Source organism: Mastigoproctus giganteus, chromosome 9 (genome assembly GCF_048544385.1).
Source record: "Mastigoproctus giganteus isolate SK-2022 chromosome 9, ASM4854438v1, whole genome shotgun sequence".
In the NCBI taxonomy this organism is placed as follows: Eukaryota; Metazoa; Arthropoda; class Arachnida; order Uropygi; family Thelyphonidae; genus Mastigoproctus; species Mastigoproctus giganteus.
Genome location: NC_143583.1, coordinates 203288181 through 203309937, shown reverse-complemented (window position 1 = coordinate 203309937; position 21757 = coordinate 203288181). Strand labels below are relative to the sequence as shown.

The 21757-nt window shown below is 40.1% G+C and overlaps 1 protein-coding gene across 4 annotated transcripts in view; it reads left to right on the top strand.

Moving 5' to 3' along the window:
- The window catches only part of LOC150081042 (phosphatase and actin regulator 2-like), a 286501-nt gene that overhangs the window by 115606 nt on the left and 149138 nt on the right, over positions 1-21757 (top strand). For all 4 annotated transcript variants that reach the window (XM_090381992.1, XM_090381995.1, XM_090381994.1 and 1 more), the window contains exon 3: positions 6877-6978. In XM_090381992.1, the coding sequence (XP_090238118.1) occupies positions 6877-6978 (102 nt within the window). The remainder of the gene's footprint in view (positions 1-6876; positions 6979-21757) is intronic.

Below are 21757 nucleotides of genomic sequence, written 5' to 3'. Positions count from 1 at the left end.
TTCTCTCCAAATGCTGACCTCAATTAGGCAGTTATGCCAGTATGTGAATAATGTTTCAAATCTTAAGTGAGCAACTGTGCAGGGGATGGGTCTCTGTCTTCTAACGTATCATCTAATGCTTTTGTTCCCTAAGGTTATGTTCTTTTCCTTACCCTTTCCTCCTATGTACAATAACGACTTCCACTGACTCTAAAGGCGCCTCCATAGCCAGGTGGGCCCCTCGACGTGGGCACCTGTACGTGGTGAGGGGACCTCCCAGTGACGCTGCTGGACTTCCAGACTAGCATCACTGGGATCCAACGCCCACAGCCCAGGTTCCAGGCTTACATCAATGGAATCCGGCGTGTTTGCCGTGCGCTGCGACCCGTGGAAATTCGGAAAGGGGGATCCTGGTGGTCGAGGGGCCCAGCTTCAATACACCACTTTGGCCCCTGCTTCGACAAGACGGGTGGTCCTGGAAGGCCCGGCTAGGATCAATCGGCTAGTAGGCTCGCCTGCGAGGGTCAACCGTGTCAATGCCACGCCCCTACCCTCATGGTCCGAGGGACAGGATTCAGGCTGGCGGCGGTGCGGGTATAGTGTCTGGGTAGCCCTGGCGTTCCACTCCCGAGCGCATTTATTGCATGATGGGTAGTGGGCGTCCCTTTGGGCTCCGTGGTGGGTGGGGAGCCCGGGCACTGAACAATTTAAAAAACTTCATGAATCTTGATAAACATTCCTTCGGGGCCCCAACCCGGTCCCTATCTGAAAATATTGACGGAGAGGCAGATAGCATTATTGCTACAAAGAGGCAGCGAACCGAACTACCATCAGGGCCTGTCCCAAGGTTCTTAATAATGCATTCCACCAACGAAACACCGATTGGTAAAATGTCACCCTTTTTTATACAAAAAGGGTTGGATGGGTTAGCAGGTACACCCAAGTCAGTTAAGAGGCTCCGTTCTGGGGACCTCTTGATTGAAACAAAAAATGACAGGCAGTCTGAACATCTACTCCGAGTAACATCAATCTTAGGAATACCCATAACAGTGACACCACACAGAACACTAAATTCATCGAGAGGTGTCATTTCGGAGTGGGACCTTCTCGACGTCACCGAGGAGGAAATCTGCTCCGAATTCAAACCACAGGGAGTGACTGCCGTCAAGAGAATCACTGCGCAAAGGGATGGGAAAATTGTTAAAACCAGGAGTGTTATCCTGACACTTAACTCTCCCAAACCTCCTGATGAGATTAAAGCTGGCTACATCAACTGTCCAGTACGTCCATACATTCCGAACCCTTTACGGTGTTTTAAATGCCAGAAGTATGGACATTCTCAAATGGCCTGCCGTGGAGTCCTTGCATGCGCCCGGTGCGGTGCAAAGGACCACGAAACAACAGCATGTTCAGCCACTAAACCCACCTGCATTAACTGCGAGGGAGAACATCCGGCCTATTCAAGGGCATGCCAGAGGTGGAAAGAAGAAAAAGAAATTCAACGGCTGAAGGCAGAGCTAAACATATCGTACCAGGAGGCAAGGAAAACAGTGAAACCTGTCAACATCAACAAATCTACCTACGCCCAAAAGGTAGCAGGGAGGTGTTCCATTGGAACACAGACGGACATGTCCATCCCTCCAAAAGAATCCTTTACACCCATCGCACGTTATTTTAGGCTCCCAAAAACCTGCACAGAAGGACCAATCAGCTGCCACTCCTATATCGGTACCTCCTAATGCTCCACAAGTAGCAAAAGAAAAGAATAAGAAAGGGGAAGTACCACCTAGTACCCAGGAAAACATGGATGTCGAGCAGAAGGAGGTACATGATGAGTCAGTTTTGGAACTCTTCGCTGAGGAAGAAATGGACACAGGACAGCGTCCATACTTCCCCAGGAAAGATAAATCCAAGACTGACAAAATTAAGCCCTCAGCACCTCGGAAGCCGCCTGATGGACCCACCAAGTCCAAATAATGGCTAAATTCCTACAGTGGAATTGTCGTGGATTCCGGCAAAATACTGATGACATCAAGGCACTCCTGCAAAAGCACAAACCAGTTTGCTTTTGCATACAGGAGACTTATTTAAAGGCAAATGATGACCCCACCATGCATAACATTACCATCATTCGTAAGGATAGAATTGTGGATGGTCCTGCCCACGGAGGAGTCGCAATCCTCGTCGGCAACCAGATCCCATTTCAGCCTTTGCAGCTTACAACTAGCATTGAAGCTGTAGCAATTCGCCTTACAGTGGGGTTCTTATTAACTGTCTGCTCTGTTTATTTGCCACCTGGGATTGACATCCCCCAGAAAGACCTTGATGATCTTATCATGCAATCGCCTTCCCCTTGTTTAATTCTTGGGGATTTCAATGGACATAACACTCTGTGGGGTAGTGCTGACATCAATGGAAGGGGACGAGTCATAGAGCATATGCTCACTGACAATGATCTCTCCCTCCTAAATGTGGGAACAAACACCTTCTTCCACATGCCTACCCGTACTTTCTCTGCCATTGATCTTTCTATCTGCTCCCCTTCTCTCCTTCCTTCACTTGCTTGGGAGGTGGAGGAGAACCCATATGGAAGCGATCACTTCCCCGTGATAATCACCCTAACTAGTGGTAGATCGTGTCTTCCATTTAGTTTACTGCGGTGGAAGCGTGATCAGGCTGACTGGAATGCCTTTCAACATCTGGTAAATCTTGACATCGCTACAATCAGTCAGGTGCCAATCAATGATGCACTCGTGTACGTCACAGAAACAATTGTCCAAGCAGCTGCAATTGCAATCCCAAAATCATCTAGCCGGTTTCCACTATTTCCGAAACCTTGGTGGAATTCTGAATGCACAGCAGCAAGAAAAGCACAAAACAAAGCCTGGGGGATATTCCGCCGATATCCCACAGCTGAAAATTTAATAGCATTTAAACGTGCACGTGCGAAAGCGCGTTATGTACGACGTCAGAGCCAAAGGAAATCTTGGATTCGTTTTACATCTTCCATAACTCAGGCTGCTAGCTCAAAAGTAGTCTGGGATAAGATCCGGAAAATGAAGGGAAAATATCCACCATGCCCTTCTGTGATCCTCGAGCATAACGGATGTCCAATTGCAGATCGAACTGCAGTTGCAAATACTCTAGGGGAAACATTTGCAAAAATCTCTGCAATAACATCTTTTCCCGCAGAGTTTTTGGCCCTGAAAGAGAAAAATGAGAAAAACTCCCTGAACTTCTATTCAAAAGGGCTTGAATCGTGTAACAAGCCCTTTTCACAGGAGGAGTTAAATGCTGCACTCTTTCTCATGCACGCAAGTGCTGTGGGGCCCGATGACATCCACTACGAAATGGTAAAACACCTCACACCACAATGTAAGGATCACCTTTTAATTCTGTTTAACAGAATTTTTCTTAATAAACAATTTCCGGATTCCTGGCGGAAAGCAATCGTTCTTGCCTTCCCAAAACCAGGAAAGGATCCTAGAAATCCAAGTAACTACTGTCCTATTGCTCTGACAAGCTGTTTGTGCAAGATCCTGGAAAGAATGGTAAATTCTCGCCTGGTATGGTATTTAGAAACAAATGGTCTGCTTTCCAGGACAGTGCGGCTTCCGAAGAAATAGATTCACTCTGGATCATTTAATCCGATTGGAAACGTCCATTCGTGATGCTTTTATTAAATCCGAGCATTTGGTAGCAGTTTTCTTTGATATTGAAAAAGCGTACGACACAGCCTGGCGATTTGGAATATTAAAAGACCTATATAACTTCGGTCTTAGAGGTAATCTTCCTCTTTTTATTAAAAACTTTCTTTCGAATCGTCAGTTCCAAGTCCGTTTAGGATCCACTCTCTCTCGAGTATTTTGTCAGGAGGAGGAAGTCCCACAAGGATCCGTCCTAAGTGTCACGCTGTTCGCAATCAAAATAAACTCTATCACAGAACGACTTCCTCCCACGGTGAAAAATGCCTTGTATGTTGACGATTTTACTATATTTTGTCAATCATGCAATATGAGGGTCATTGAAAGGCAACTGCAGAAAACCATTGATCACATTAGATCTTGGTCTTTGGCTAATGGGTTCAGATTTTCATCACAGAAGACTGTTTGTGTGCACTTCTGTCGCAAACGTAATCTTCATCCTGACCCAGAATTAAGGCTTGGGCAAAATAACATCCCAGTTGTAGCAGAGTTCAAATTCCTGGGACTTATTTTCGACAAGAAGCTGACATTTGTACAACACATCCGCCAGCTTAGGACAAGGTGTGTAAAAGGGCTTAATATCCTTCGTGCCCTTTCGTCAACTTCGTGGGGCGCAGATCGTTCTACACTTCTTCGTCTCTACCGAGCACTTGTCCGTTCCAAACTCGACTATGGGTCTCAGGTTTATGGTTTTGCTAGAGATAGTGCACTTCGGTGGTTAGATCCAATCCACCATCAAGCCATCCGGACAGCCACTGGAGCATTTCGCACATCTCCTATCCAAAGCCTTTACGTTGAAGCAAATGAACCATCTCTTTCTCTTCGACGTAAGCAGTTGTCCTTACAGTATGCCTTCAAATTAAAATCCCTGCCTGATCATCCCACGTGGCCATCTGTGTTTGAGCCGCGCTGGGAAAACCTCTATAACACCCGTCGGACTGCCAACAAATCTTTTGGTATTCGGATTCAAGGGCTGTTGAATGAACTAGACCTAACGGTAGACAACGTTGCCCAGTCACCAAGGCAATTCCTTCCACCCTGGCATACCTATTTTCCAACTTGTGACTTCTCCCTTAAGATCTGGGAGAAGGCTACTACACCACCATCTGTCTACCAGCAACTCTTTGCATCACATAGACAGCAGTATTCTGACTTTATGCCAGTCTATACAGATGGCTCAAAGTCAGAATGTTATGTGGGATCTGCTGTTGTATTCCCTCACAAAACATTATCCTACAAGATCCAACAAGAATCTAGCATTTATACTGCAGAGTTGCATGCAATACAAACAGCCCTAGATCACATTAAAAATAGCGACTACCAAAGGTATACATTTTATTGTGATTCCTTGAGCGTGTTACAAGCTTTAGTATCGGTGAGTTTTAACCCTCATCCGATCCTGTCCAGTATCCGGCACATTCTATTTTCTCTCGCAGAATTGGAATTTGATATTCGCTTTTGCTGGATCCCAAGCCACATTGGGATCCGGGGAAATGAATTAGCTGATGCTGCTGCCAAATCAGCCCTTTCCCTGGATAGTCACTGCCTGTCAGTCCCCTATACAGACTACAGGCAAATAATACGCTGTAAATTATATTCCCAATGGCAAGATTCTTGGCACAGACAGGCCACAAATAAATTACATCACATTAAGCCTGTAATTTCGCAATGGCAGTCCAGTCTACGCAGGGTCCGAAGAGAGGAAGTTGTTCTTGCTCGGCTCCGCATAGGTCATAGTCATCTAACACATTCCTATTTGCTGAGGGCGGATGACCCACCTATGTGCGAGAGGTGTAATGTTCTTTTAACCGTAAGTCATATTTTTATTGAATGTCCTGTTTTTATTGAAGCACGACGCTTCTGTTTTACCGCTTTTAATAATTTGACTGAGCCATTTACACTCAGTCAGATTATTGGTGACAGAGACAATATGTCCGACGTTTTTAACTTTTTACAATCTATTAATTTTTATTCAAGGATGTAAATTTTATAATTTTTATGCTATTAATTTGTACCTTTTTTGCTTGACGTGGTAGCCGCGGCTACCAAAATGTAATGTAGCGTTTTAAATCTGACTTGGCGCATTATGGCCTTAGCTGCCAATGCGCCATTAAAAATCAAATCAAAATCAAAGCCAGGTGGGAAGGAGCAGCAGTGCTTAGCACACGCTTCTTGATTAGACTGGGGTTCGAGCCTGTCACCACCAAATACGGAGGATGCGGAAAGGTCAGGGAATGACCACCGCATATCCCGGAGCAATATGGCCCTAGTTGCTAATGCTCCTAAAAACCAAATAACAAACAATAACAAACTGACTCTAAATCCTGTCCACAGTTTGTTTTGCAAATAATATTTGATAAAAATAAAATTGCAATCAGTCTGTGATGCATTCCATCATCAGCTTTGAGAAACCTTTCTCTGCCTGAATAGCTTCAACTTCCTGAATATTCACTGTCAAACAGAGGGCAATATTCAGGATTACTGTTTATCTATTTCGTAATTCATTAGATGCTGATATTCATTTAATGCTACAGTGGGACAAAGTAAATTTAACTTCAATCCTGAAATGCAGTCTTGTCTTTTTTCTTGCAAAAAAGAGTCTTCTGTTCTTGTGCTCATCTTCAATAACACAACACTCAGATTTTTAAACAAGATCACATATCTTTATTAAGCTAACTCTGGCTTTTAATATCTCTCTCTCTCACACACACACACACACACACACACACACACACACACACACACACACACACACACACACACACACACACACACACACACACAATATGAAGAGATCTCCAACTGATTTGGCTGTGCAACTTTTATAAATCAATTGCTGAAGTAAAACATTACAGTTAATTTGATACAGCATTAATTTACTTTCCTGGTTTTGGAAATCAGAAGAAATGGTTTTGAATTATTAAAAGTTAGTAAAGAATAATTAAATAAAAAGAAAAATTAGGCCCTTTATCCAGCTAATTATGCAAATGTTTTAAGAATTTTTGTGGACAATATTTGTTTGCATGCCAGTTTTGAAATCTTGAGAAATAACCATGTTTTCATTAATTTCTCAGTTATAAGTGTTGTAGAAAAAAAAAAAAAAAAAAAATATATATATATATATATATATATATATATATATATATATATATAATAATTTTGAAGCTCTTGGTAACTATTTTTTACTTTTTAGCATTAGAAAGAAAAATCTCAATGAGGTCCACTAAAGAAGATTTGATAAAGAAGGGAGTTCTTTTACCCGATATTGAAAAAGCAGCAAATCTTATTCATAAGGGTAAGAAGAGAGAAGTCAGAATTTGTGTAAATTTATGCTTTCTTTATCTTATATTTATTTCTAGTGGTTTTTTTCTGTTATTTAATAGACACTTTTAATTTAATTTTTTAATTATGACTTGCAACCCAATTAGTGTAGCTGTTTTGAGAAATTTATAAATGGCATCATATTAATTTTAAAAACATTAGTTGAACAAATGCTAATTTTAAAGACAATAGTTGACATCAATAGTTTTAGGAAGGATGTAGAGTTGCTTGAGTATGTACAGAGAAGGGCAACAAGATTGGTGTGGGAACAAAGGGGTTGGGTCCGTTTACCAAGAAAAGCTTAAGTTCTGCAAATTGCAGTGGCTGGAGACTAGGCACCTGTGAGATGATCTGATTGAGGTGTATAAAGCCTTGAATGGGTTGAGCACGGTGAATTCTGATGGGATTCTTCAGCTTGCTCAGATTATGAACCTGAGGGGACATAAATTCAAATTGAGAAAAGACAGTTGTAGAATAGATGTGTGGAAATTTGCCTTTAGCCAGTGGGTGGTTAATTTCTGGCACAAACTTCCATCTGTTGTTGTGGAAGTTGATAGCGCTTAAATAAACTGAAGGAGGAACTGGACAAACTTTTAGAGGGAATGGATGTGCGAAATTGTGTTTTTTTTTGTTTTTTTTTTTTTTTTTTTTTTTTGGCCGATTCTACATAAGCTACATACACCTGGTTTCTTGCATCATGTTGCCTCCATTACTATTACTAGTATTACTATCAGCATGATAAATTGATTCATCCAGTAGATGAAGTGTAAAATTTATTATTTAAGAACCTTTACTTGAACACCCAAAGGAAACTGAACTTATAACATTATAAATGCCATTGATATCTCTGATCCTTAGGATGAATTTAGTTTGTCCATAATTAATGGCATATGAGAAAATTCGATCTTTAAAACATTCTCTGCCTCAGTGCATATTTGCATAAAACGGTATTAGGAGTGTTGTTCCACAATGCACAAATGCATTTGAGATGCACTAAAGCAGTGTGCCATAATGCATACAAGCAATCATTCTTAAGCAGTCAACCAACGAGTGCCATAAAATGTAAAGTCACACGAAATTAACAACTACTCAGTATTTGCACACTAATTGAATGCTTTTCAATAATGCTTGGCATTTGTTTATAGACTTAGTGTACAGTTTTGTTTCTTTCTTGTTTGTGTTGATACTAGTGTATGTACATGAATAAACTTTACAACTCGGAACAAAAGTAAGTGTTTGCTTTTAGCAGCGAATTCCAAACTTTTAATTTTTCAACCGTTAAGTATGAATTTTTGAAGTACTGGGATGTTGGAACGTTGTTTTCCCCTCAAACATTCCAAAAATTACATTGCATTGAACAAGTGCTCTTACATTTAGGTGGAAGTGAAAGTGTTAATTTATGTGTAGGACAAGGAGTCTGTTTTAGACATTCAGAAAATATCATGGACCACATGCATTGATAGGCGCCTCCGTAGCCAGGTGGGAAGGAGCAGCAGTGCGTAGCACATGCTTCTTGATTAGACCGGGGTTCGAGCCCGTCACCACCAAATACGGAGGATGCGGAAAGGTCATTCAGGGAATGACCACCGCATATCCCGGAGCAATATGGCCTTAGTTGCTAATGCTCCTAAAAACCAAACAACAACAACAACATGCATTGATAATGTAATGATTATTAAAAATTATTCCTTGATTCCTCATCCCTCCATATAAGATCACTATTAAAATAAGATCTTTCACTACTTGCAGCCAAATCATTTTCTCATCTAAAGAATGATTCATAAATTCCACAATTTGCCGTTATCCTTGAATATGTAGTTATCTCATTTGGGTTGGATTATTTTGGATTAGGTATAGAGTAGGTTATGACACATCAATGTCACCCACCCTTGTCTGAAAATTGTATGAGGCTTAAGACTGGTGTTGTCAGTATTTGGATGCCTACCTTTGTATCATTAGCAAACTTAGTCATTAAACTTTTAATGCCTGCATCAATCTCATTAATAAATATTCAAAACAGTAAGGGATTTAACACCAAATCCTGTGGTTCTCTACTCGCAACAGTAGTCTATGAAGGGCAGTGGCCATTTATAACTATTGTCTCTTACAACTTTACTGTTATTGTTATAATCAGCTGTAACTTGATGTGATATCCCAACAATTTTATGCACAGAATAGTATCAAATGCTTCAGTAAAATCTAATAATATGATGTCAGAACATTTTTTACATTCAATTCCTTTGTGACAACCTCATAGTAGCTAATCAGATTGGTTAGGCATGATCTAACCTTAACAGATCCATGTTGTAATTGCCTTATACTATATTTCTATTGAGATGATATTGCATTACTACTTTAATTATTGATTCCATTATTTTCCATGGATAAAAAATTCAAACTTATAGGTCTGTAATTACTCACCTGACTTTTGAACCACCCTTATGAATCATAGAAACAATTGTACATTTCTAGTCTATAGCAAGGGTTCTGTGAATCCAAGGATGCTTTTGTAATTATGGCTAAAGGTTTGCTTACCTCTTTTTCTACTCCTCTTTAATATAATTGGATAGATTCCATCCCAGGTACATTGTTTACTTTAAGCTTCAGCAGTTTCTCTTCCATTTTTTTTAATTATCAGGAAATCATTTAATTCTCAGTCAGAATTAGTTATACATCTGACAGTCTCATTCCTAAATTCTTTTTGATGTATGAATGTTGATCCAAAATATTCAGTTTGTTAGCTACCTGTACAAGATCGTCAAAACCCTCAATTATTATTATTATTAGCCATGTGGCACAAGGAAGCTGCACCAGCCAAAAAAAAAAAAAAAAATCCCAAGTTACCCTGAGAGAGAGAGAGAGAGAGAGAGAGAGAGAGAGAGAGAGAGAGAGAGAGAGAGAGAGAGAGAGAGAGAGAGATAAAAGTACGAATGATGATATCCAGCTCAGGATCCTGGGTGTGCCAAGCCCATACTCACCAGATGTTGAGCCCTTGGGGTAATGAATGTGAGGATTGCCAGTTAGTGTAGTAAATTGATACTGAGGGATTTCTCATAGTCAGCTACAAGTTTGTCATTAGTTTCAATGAATTAGCATTATTTCATTTGAAATGTGAGTACTGTAAAAAAAAAAAAAAAAAAAATTGGGTGTGTAAATTTGAGTCTTTATAGAGAATTTGTTTGTATTTCATGGTTTTTATGACAAATGTAAAATAGCATTAGGTTAATGGGGAAAATTAGCCAGAAAAATTACCGCATAGGTTGTTATAATGTTTACTAGTGTCACTATAAAGAGCTTCTATATACACAAAACAAATTAAATGTAAACCCTTAATTTTCAAAATGCAATACTTTTTTTGTCCTATAATTTATCAACTGTGTGTATATATATTTTTTTTTTTTTTTTTTTTTGAAGGAAGAAAACTACCCACTGCAAAAGAACCAGAGTAATCCGAATTTTAAATGTGTTTAAAATTCTGATCTCACACACACACACACACACACACACACACACACACTGATTTTTTTTTAGTATAGTATGCAGTGGGTCAAGAAAAATAGACTATAATTTGAGAAAAGCAAAGTTTAAATATGGTGTGCTCAGCTGGACTTGAACCTATTCAAATCAACAGCATTAAAAAAAATCTCCAGTTGTTTTTTAAAGCAGCATTAAAATAGTTTTATTTTATTATTGAAATATGTGATTCCCCCTCCTAAAGAAAACAAGCTTTATACAGCATCAGCCAAAAAAGGGAAAAAAAAAAAAAAAAACACTCTTCCCATTTCACCCATCCAGTCACTCCAAATGCTTGTCTAGTTCAGCCTTAAATTTATTTAAGCTATCAACTTCCACAATGACAGATGGAAGTCTGTTCCAGCAATCAACTACCCATTGGCAAATTTCCACACATCTATTCTACAACTGGCTTTCCTCAGTTTGAATCTATCCTCCCTCAGGTTCTTAGTCTGAACAAGTGGAAGTATCCCATCAGCATTGAGCCTGCTCAAACCATTCAAGGCCTTGTACACCTCAATCAGATCACTTTGCAGGTGCCTAGTCTCCAGATGCTGAAACTTGCAGAACTTAAGCCTTTCTGCATAAGCGCACCCCTTTGTTCCTCTCACCAATCTTGTTGCCATTCTTTGTACTCGATCTGGCGACTCTACATCCTTCCTAAAATTAGGCCTCAGACCTGTATACAGTACTCAAGGTGTGGCGTCACCATTGCCTTATACAAAGGAATAATCACCTCTTTGTCTCTGCTAGCAAAATTCTTATATATCATTGACAAAACTCCATGACCTGCTCTGGCAGCCTGTCTGCTGCTCAGAGAACTTCATATCTGACTGCACAATTACCTCAGGTCTTTTTCATTCTCCACCTTCCTGAGTGTAGTACCACACAGTTTGTACATTTCTCTTGGGTTACTGCTACTGATACGCAGTACTTTGCATTTGTCAATGTTAAACTTCAGTTGCCACTTGTCAGCCCATCTGCCTAACTTTTCTAGATCCTGTTGCAGTAGCATACTGTCTTTAGTGATTAACAACGCTGCCAACCTTCATATCATCTGCAAACTTGGACATTAAGCCTGATATACCTTCATCGATATCATTGATAAATACACAAAACAACAATGGGCCCAGCACTGAACCCTGGGATACTCCGTTAATAACAAAAATATTTGAAGTGTGTAAGTAATATAGTTGAAATAGGACATACAATCATGGAAATAAAAGGGATTAACTCAAAATTGTGGCTCTTGCATGTAGCACAGTGGTTTTGATTATTGTTCTTCCACGTTGGGTAGAAAATGCTTGCATTTGGAATCCTGTCAATGATAGAAGGAACTTGAGCTTTTTTCACAATATAGCTGAGGTAGTCAGTCTCAGGTAAGAGCTGTGTGGGTTTATCCAAGAATTTCTGGTTTTTTTGTTCAGCAAACCAACTGAAGAATACATGCAATTAGACACAGTATACCAACACCTAATAGCCTTAGTTTCTTAGGCACTTAACACGTCTAACCAAACCATGAAACTTGTTAATGCAGTCTGTTGTGTGCTAATCAGAAAGCACATAAGTGACATTGTTCACTAAATAATGAAAAATTAATACATTCAAACAAAAAAAAAAAAATTCTTCTGAGATTGTCTAATTTGTGGATTGTCACAGGATCTGAAGTTGAGATTCACTACACAAATGTTAGTTAGTTATTTGGTTTTTAGGAGCATTAGCAACTAAGGCCATATTGCTCCGGGATATGCGGTGGTCATTCCCTGACCTTTCCACATCCTCCGTATTTTGGTGGTGACGGGCTTGAACCCCGGTCTAATCAAGAAGCGTGTGCTACACACTGCTGCTCCTTCCCACCTGGCTACGGAGGGGCACACAAATGTTGGCCCTTGTAGTTAATGGAGAGGGGTAGTCAGTGAGAAAGGCATCACAATCTGAAATGGCAGAACTTTGAGAGCCATACATCTGATAACATTATATTTGAAGTTGAGCAGATTAGCATTAGTAGAGGCACGTGATGCAAGCTTATGCAGCATCAGGGGGGAAAAAAAAAAAACCCTCCCATTTCACCCCTCCATTTGTTCCAAATGCCTGTCCAGCTCAGCCTTAAATTTATTTAGGCTATCAACTTCCACAAGAAAAGATGGAAGTCTGTTCCACCAATCAACTACCCACTGGCTAAAGGTAAATTTCTGCACATCTATTCTGTCTTTCCTCAATTTGAAACTATGCCCCCTCGGGTTCTTAATCTGAGCAAGAGGAAGCATTCCACTAACTCTGTGCATTCAAGGCCATGTCACTGCTAGCAAAATTCCTATATATCACTGACAAGATTCCATGACCTGCCTTGGCAGCCCATCTACACTGCTCAGTGAACTTTATATTTGACTGCACAATTACCCCCAGGTTGTTTCCACTTCCCTGAGTGTAGTACCACACAGTTGGTACGTTTTTCTGCAGTTATTGCTACCCATATGCAGTACTTTGCATTTGTCAATGTTAAACTTCAGTTGCCACTTCTTAGCCTATTTGCCCAATTTATCTAGATCCAGTTGGAGTAGCATACTGTCTTTACTGTTATTAACAACTCTGCCAACCTTTGTATCATCTACAAACTTGGACATTAAACCTGATATACCTTCATCAATATCATTGATAAATATACAAAATAACAATGGGCCCATCACGGAACCATGGTGAACTCCACTAATAACATTTGTCCACGAAGAGCAGTGTCCATTGATTACCACTCTGTCGTATACCACCCAACCATCCCTTTATCCATTGTAGCAACTTACCTTTAATGCTATACCTCTCCAATTTTTACAGCAGTCTTCCATGTGCAACAGTATCAAAAGCTTTCCTGAAATCCAAGTATATGCTATCAAAATTATTTTTGGCATTCAGTTCCTTTGTGACCACATCATAGTATCCAATCAAATTGGTCAGAGAAGACCTCTCTTTAACAAAATACTGTCTGAACTAAAACTGAAGTCTTGTCTAGATGATCCTGTAGTGCTTCTTTGACTAGTGTCTCCAATAATTTTCCTGGAACAGAAGTAAAACTAGCATGTCTGTAATTACTTGTCACCCTTTGAAACCCCTTTGTGAATTGTTGATACATTTGCACCTCCAGTCCATGGGGACCTCCCCTGAGTCCAAAGAAGCTCTCATAATTATGGTTAAGGGTTTGCTTTACTTCCTCTTCTGCTTCCTTTAATATAACCGTATAGTTCCTGTCCACCTCAGGTGCCTTTTTTATGTTTAACTCGAACAATTTCTTCTCCACTTTGCTCTCAGTTATTACAAAATCACTTAGCTCCCTGTTAGAGTTTGATAAACTTTTGGTATTCCCCTCACTGGATAACTGCTCATGTGTGAATGTAGATGCAAAATACTCATTCAGTTTATCAGATACCTGAGCATGATCATCAATAGTCAACTCATCTATGTTAAGTGATCCAATCTGATTCATCCCTTTCCTTCTAGAGTTTACATAAGTAAAGGATTCTGCTGTTTTTCTTTGCATCCTTTGACAAAGATTTCTAGTAATCTGCCTTCGCCTGCCTAACCTCCCTTGTGACTTAATTACAGACTAGTTTATATCTGCCATACGCTTCTGTGTCACCTGATACTTACATACATTTTTCTCCTTTTTCCACGAGCCTCATTAATTAATCTGACCTCCATTTAGGCCTAAACATTGAACAGTATTTTTTAGTTGGAATGAAAAGCCTAGTAGCTTCCAAAATTGTCCCTGTAGGTTTCCCATTTAGAATTCAGCTTTTAACATCAGCAGTTGATCCCACTGTACAGAATTTAAAAACTGTCTGAGTCACATGTAATCACCTGTACGAAAGAAAGTCCTTCCCTTTAGCCTTGATGGTAGTTACATCTTTAAGTAATTCCCACACCAGTACGTTGTGATCACTGTCACCCAGTGGTGCCTTTTATCTGCAAATTCTTAATGCATGAATAATCATTGCTGATAATCAGATCAAGAGTATTACTCCATCTGGTTGCCTCTTGAAGATGTTGCTGTAGAAAACAGTCATCCAATAAATCCACAAAGGTTCTGCTAGTGTGCTAGTGACCAACCCACAAGTTCCAGTCAGTATCTGGGAAATTAAAATCCCCCATTATAAGACTCTCTGATTTACTGACCCACCCACTCTATTTCTCTACACAATTGCTCATTATACTCATCAGATTCATTAGGCCTATAACACACACCTACTCTCATTTTTCCTTTCCCAGTGCTTATGTCACATCAAACAGACTCAAAGTTGCATTCTCCACCAACATCAGTTGGATGCACTTCCTTTGATTTTATGTGTTTCTTAACTAACAGCATAACCCCTCCTTCCTTCCTGTCTGTCTGGTCTATCCTTTCTGTACATATTGTACTCCCCAAATTCCAATTCTGCACTGCTTATATCTGTGTGACACCACTTCTCTGATATCCCAACAATATCTGCCTTGATGTCTCGACTAGCACTTCAAACTCATCAAATTTATTAACTATACTCTGAACGTTGGTGTACATGCAAGTATTTTTTTTTTTTTTTTGGCTGATGCTGTGTAAGCTTGATTTCGTTCATCATATGCCTCTACTAATGCTAATGCTACACATGCACCTGTTTCTACTCTTGGTTACCCTAACACAGCCCATGTATTTACTTGTTCCACTATGACTCCCAGGACTCCTGGAAATCTCCATTACCTTGCTGTCCAGGCTGCTGCTCATTCTAATGGCACCTCCATAGCCAGGTGGGCAGGAGCAGCAGTGCTTAGCACAATCTTCTTGATTAGACCCGGGTTCGAGCCCGTGAGCCACCAAATATGGAGGATGCGGAAAGGTCAGGAAATGACCACCGCATATCCCCGGAGCAATATGGCCTTAGTTGCTAATGCTCCTAAAAACCAAATAACAACAACAGCTCATTCTAATAGAAGCACTGTCTCGATAGCATCAGGAAATATTCTCGCACCCTTTCTATTTATGTGTACTCTCCCTGTAGAAGCATTCTCTTCTGTCAACAAGCACAGACCAGGCTGAAATAAATTCTACACATTTTGCTCAATCTCTCCAGAGCTGAATTGATTGACAAGGCTCTCATCATATACTCCCTCCTATCGTGTCTGGGCAGAATTGCAGACACTTACACATTCAACCCTAACTCGTAACTTTTTTTCAACCTTGACCTGTACTTGTTGAGTAAATCTGCAGATCTCTTACTCTTAATGTTATTAGTTCCAACGTGTACAACAATATCACCTACATACAAGATTATTTCTTGTATGTAGTCCACATGTTTTGGCTTGATGGCTGTAGATCAAAAGTGAGAGGTCAGGTGCGTCTCTTTATTTGGTGGTTGATTAATTTGACTACTATTTGAACATTTTTAGAAGTGATTATAAACTTCCATGGAGGGATGTTGAGAATCACAAAGAGAAAGATGGTCATGATATTGGAAAGGCTGCCTTGTCACTTGGCTACTTCAAGATCCACTACTCTCTGCATTTTTTATTTTTTTTTTTAATGAAAACCCCAAATACGAGAGGTATTAGAACCTATAGTACTTAGTACCGTGCATGGGTTGGAAGTTGAAGATGAAAGATGTTTGTTGACATTAGACTTGAACTTCTGTAGACTGTAATTTTTAGGAAATGAATTGTGAACGAAGATTGTTCCAGAAAATGATAGTTGAATGAATAAATGAGGAAGATGAAAAGTTGGTTTGAAGTTGGACAGTAAATGGATGTTGGCTGGTGGTGGCACGTGTTCAGAATATTTTTAAAGAGAGAACGGGAATTATAGAAGCCAATTCAGAAAGACAGTGCCTATGGAAGTATCTGTAGAAAAGGCATACAGCAGAAATTGTAGGTCTATGAGACAGAGTAGAGAGATTCTGTTAGAGATGTGTCATTAATTAACCTAACTGCCCTCTTCTGAATAGAGTCTAGAAGCCTGAGAGATGTGTTGAGGGCACTGCCCTGGATGTTGGAACAATATTCAATGGTAGGGCGGATTTGCAATTTGTACAGAAGAAAAGTAACACAGAGAGCGGAAGAGAAAAGCTAGTTTTTTAGATGCAGAGGAAGCAATATTTGTAATATGCTTATGGCAAGAGAGATTAGAAGTCAGGGTAAAAAGAAATATATCATCTTGCCTAGAAATTGGAGTGTCACCGAAGATAAGCATAGGATAAGAAGAATTTTTTTTTGGAGATATAAGACAAGACTGAGTTTTAGAAGGATTGAAATCAACTAAGTTGTCTTTGACTCACTGGAGAATTACCAGGAGATTGGCATTTAAGTAATTGGTAGCAGATATTTGAGAAGTTGAAGCTGATTGAGCAGTGCATGGCTTCTCAAACTGGAAAGTGGAATGCAATGTGCTATCCTCGGCAAAACTACGGATAGGATTTCTGGTCAGTGGAAGAAGGTCATTAATATACAAGAGGAAAAGAGTGGGGGGAAGAACTGAACCTTGCGGGGCACCAGCATTAGTGCAGAAGTTAGAAGACAGAGAGCCATCTACCATCACCCTCAGTGAGCGATCAGAGAGACAACTGGATAACCAATTACTAAAAACAGTTGGCAAACCATAAGATGGAAGCTTGTTTAGAAGACCTTTATGCCAAACACGATCGAAAGCCTTTGAGATGTCAAGAGCAACTAGTATTTCAGTGAACCCTTCCATTGAATTAGTCCATAAATGGGTAACATAAGCCAGAATATCACCAGTGGATCGACACTGACGGAATCCATACTGGTGATTGTTGATCAAATGGAAGGTTTCTAGATAGATTAAGAGTTGGTAGTTAATTGATTTCTCCATTACTTTTGAACGAGTACAAGTAATTGCAATGGGACGATAATTAGATGGGAGGGATTTGTCACCTTTTTTAGGAATTGGCTGAATATGAGCAAATTTCCTAGCAGAAGGAAAAACATTTGGAATAAGAAAGTGAAAAAAGGTGGCAAAGAACAGGTGTAAGTTCAGGAGCACAGGTTTTGAGAACAAGTGGAGAAATACCATCGGGACCTGGAGCTTTCTTAGCATCAAGGTTCATCAGAATCCTTTTGATATCCTTTTGAGGAAGACCATAGGAGGCATTGAATGGAGCGTGTTGGGAATGGTGGTAGATATTTTACCAAGTTCATTAATACACGAGTTGGAAGGAAAATGGGATGCTAGCAGGTTAGCTTTATCCTTGGCTGAAGTGACAATAGAACCATCTGGTTTTGACAGAGATGGGCAGTAGTTGTGGCCAATAGCTTTGGCAAGAGACCCGAATGCTCGGGTACCATTAGGGCAAGGAGCAAGTTTTCTACAATTAGCCTGTTCAAAATCTAGTTTGGACTGATTAATAACTGCTTTACAATTGTTGCGAGCTTTGGTGTAGGCAGAAAATGAAACTGAAGAATTGGAAACAATCCAATTACGATATGCAACATCCTTCACTTGAACAGCCCTATCACATTTATTGGAAAACCAAGGTTTAGATAAAGATGAGATTTTAAAGTGGAGTGTGGAATAAAGGATTCCATTCCTCAAAGAATAATTTCACTGACACCATCTGAGCAAACGTTGACATCAAAAGTTTTGAAACAGTAATCTGACTAAGGAAAAGAAGAAAAGAAATCTGACAAGTCATCCCATTTTGCATTCTTGTAATGCCAAACAGCACAAGGCTGGGAATAGCCATGAGATAAAAGCTCATTTGGAGAAGAGTACTAAGGCACTTCAGATCACAACTTGTGATCTGAGGTGCCATAAGGACCACTCACTTCGACCGTGTACTTAGAAGGGTTGTTTGTAAGAAAAAGACCAAGCATGTTGTCTGTATGGTTAGGATTGTTCGGTATTCTGGTAGGTAAATGAACAATCTGTGCAAGGTCATTGGCAATTGCAAAAGCCTCAGCATCTTGACTAGCTGGGTCTGTGTGACTAGAAAATGGAAGCCAGCTGAGTTGGGGGTTATGAACATTAAAATCACCAAGGAAAATTACCTCACTGTTAGGAAAATTGGATTGGAGAAAGTCAAGTTGGATTGGAGAAAGTCAAGTTGCAAAGAGAGGAAGTCAAAGAGTTCCAAGCGATTAGTGGAGTTGGGAGAATGGTAGAGACAACAGATGAAATTCACAGAATGCAGTAGAAAGAATTTAAGCCAGAGAAGATCAAAAAGAGAAGATTTCAAATTACGAAGTCTCTGACATGGAATATCGGAACGGACATATGCACAAGTATCACCTTTGAGGCGAAAGGAATCATACTTTTTAAGGGCACAAAAGGTGATATTGTTGTACATGTTGGCACTAATGACATGAAGTGTAGGAGATCTACGGATTTACTAAGCAAGGACAGGTCTATGCTGAAAAAAGTCGTGAGTTAGGGTTAAATTTGAAAGTGTCTGCAATCCTGCCCAGACATGATAGGAGGGAGTATATGATGAGAGCCTTGTCAATCAATTCGACCCTGTAGAGATTGTGAAGGGATCATGGGGTAGAATTTTTCTTGGGATGGTCTGTGCTTGTTAAGAGGAGAGATTGCTTCTACAGAAATGGGATACACATAAATTGAAAGGATGCAAGAATATTTGCTGATGCTATCGAGGCAATGTTATGTGGGTTGGAAAACCTCTTGCTTGGGGGGATTCACAGACTAATAGGTTAACGGTAGCCGCAGGCAGAGGTGGAAATGATTCTTGCACTGCTTCTATTGGAATGAGCAGCAGCCCAGAAAGCCAGTTGCTCGGGATTTCAAGAACTTCTGGTAGTCATGAAACAAGTAAATACATGGGCTGTGTTAGAGTAACTAAGTGTAAGAACAGGTGCATATATACTTGCATGTACACCAATGCTATGAGTATTGTAGTGCTGGTTAAGACATCCAAGTCGGATATTGTTGTGATATCATAGATTTGGTGTCACTCAGATATAAGGGATGCAGAATTGGAATTTGGGGAGTACAGTGTGTACAGAAAGGATAGACAGGATAGGAAGGGAGGAGAGGTTATGCTATTAGTTAAGAAACACAAATCTAAGGAAGTGCATCCAGTTGACATAGATGGACAGTGCAAAGTTGAGTCAGTTTGGTGTGACAAGCACTGGGAAAGCAAAAATGAGGGTAGGAGTTTGTTATAGGCTTAATGACTTTGATGACTACAATGAACGATTATACAGAGAAATAGTGGGCCAGTAAATCAGTGTCTTATAATAGGAGTTTTTAACTTCCCAGATATAGACTGGAACTTGTGGGTTGGTCACTCGCACACTAGCAAGGCGTTTGTGAATTTATTGGAAGATTGTTTTCTACAGCAGCATGTTAGAAAAGCAACAAGAGGGTGTAACACTTTTGAACTGATTATCAGCAGTGATTATTCATGCCTTAAGAAGTTAAAGATAAAGGAACCACTAGGAAGCAGTGATCACGGTGTACTAATGTGGGATTTACTTAAAGATGTAACTACCAACAGGGATAAAGGGAAGGGTTTTTGCTTTCATAAAAGGCAACTACAGTGGTCTCAGATTTTTTAGGTTCTATACAGTGGGACCAACTGATGATGTTACCAACAGCAAATTCTACTTGGGAAGCATTCAAGGAAGTAATCTTGGAAACTACTAGGCTTTTTGTTCTAAGAAATACTGCTCTAGATTCGGGCCCAAATGGATGTCAGATGAATTAATGAGACTCGTGACAGAGAAGAAAAATGAATGGGATGCACATGAATTGTCAGGTGACACAGAAGCCTATGGTAGATACAATCTAGTGTGTAATCAAGTCACAAAGGAGGTAGTAGTAGTGGCATGTGATGCAAGAAAGCAAGTGTATGAGCTTATGCAGTATCAGCCAAAAGAAAAAAAAAAAAAATCACACCATTCCCTCCAAATGCCTGTCCAGTTCCTTCTTAAATTTATTCAACCTATCAACTTCCACAACGACAGATGGAAGTTTGTTCCAGCAATTAATCACCCGCTGGCTTAAGGCAAATTTCTGCACATCTATTCTACATCTGTCTTTTCTTAATTTGAATTTATGCCCCCTTAGGTTTGTAATCTGAACAAGTGGAAGGATCCCATAAGAATTGAGCGTGCTCAACCCATTCAAGGCCTTATACACCTATTAGCATTAGTAGAGGCATATGATGCAAGAAAGCAAGCTTATTCAGCATCAGCCAAAAAAAAAAACAAAAAAAAACACACCACTCCCATTTCACCCCTCCGTTCGTTCGAAATACCTGTCCAGTTGAGCCTTAAATTTGTTTAGGCTATCAACTTCAACAACAAATGATGGAAGTCGGTTCCACCAACCAACCACCCGCTGGCCAAAGGCAAATTTCCGCACATCTATCCGACATCTGTCCTTCCTCAATTTGAATTTATGCCCTCTGAGGTGATTATTCTGAGCAAGAGGAAGAATCCCATTGGCATTGAGCATGCTCAAACCATTCAAAGCCTTATAGACCTCTATCAGATCACCTCGCCGGTGCCTAGTCTCCAGACTCTGTAATTTGCAAAACTTAAGCCTTTCTTCGTAAGAGCAACCCTTTGTTCCATTCACTAATCTTGTTGCCCTTCTCTGTACCCGTTCCAGCAGCTCTACATCCTTCTTGAAATGAGGCTTCCAGACCTGTATACAGTACTCAAGATGTGGCCTAACCATTGCCTTATACAAGGGAATAATCACCTCCTTATCCCTGCTAGAAAAATTCCTGTATATCATTGACAAGACACCATGAGCTACTCTTGCAGCTCGTCTGCACTGCTCAGAGAACTTCATATCTGCCTGCACAATTACCCCCAGGTCCTTTTCATTCTCCACCACTGTCAGTGTAGTACCGCAGAGTTGATACGTTGCTCTGGGGTTACTGTTTCCCATATGTAGTACTTTACATTTGTCAATGTTAAACTTCATTTGCCACCTCTCAGCCCATCTGTTCAACCTTTCCAGATCCTGTTGCAGCAGCGTAGTGTCCTTAACAACCCTGCCAACCTTTGTATCATCTGCAAACTTGGACATTAAACTTGATATACCATCATCAATATCATTCATAAACACCGAAAACAACAACGGACCCAACACTGAACCCTGAGGAACTCCACTAATAACATTAGTCCACGTTGAGCAGTGTCCATTGATTACCACTCTCTGTCTTCTTCCACTCAACCATCCCCTTATCCATAGCAGCAATTTGCCTCCAATGCCACACTGCTCCAATTTGTGCAGCAGT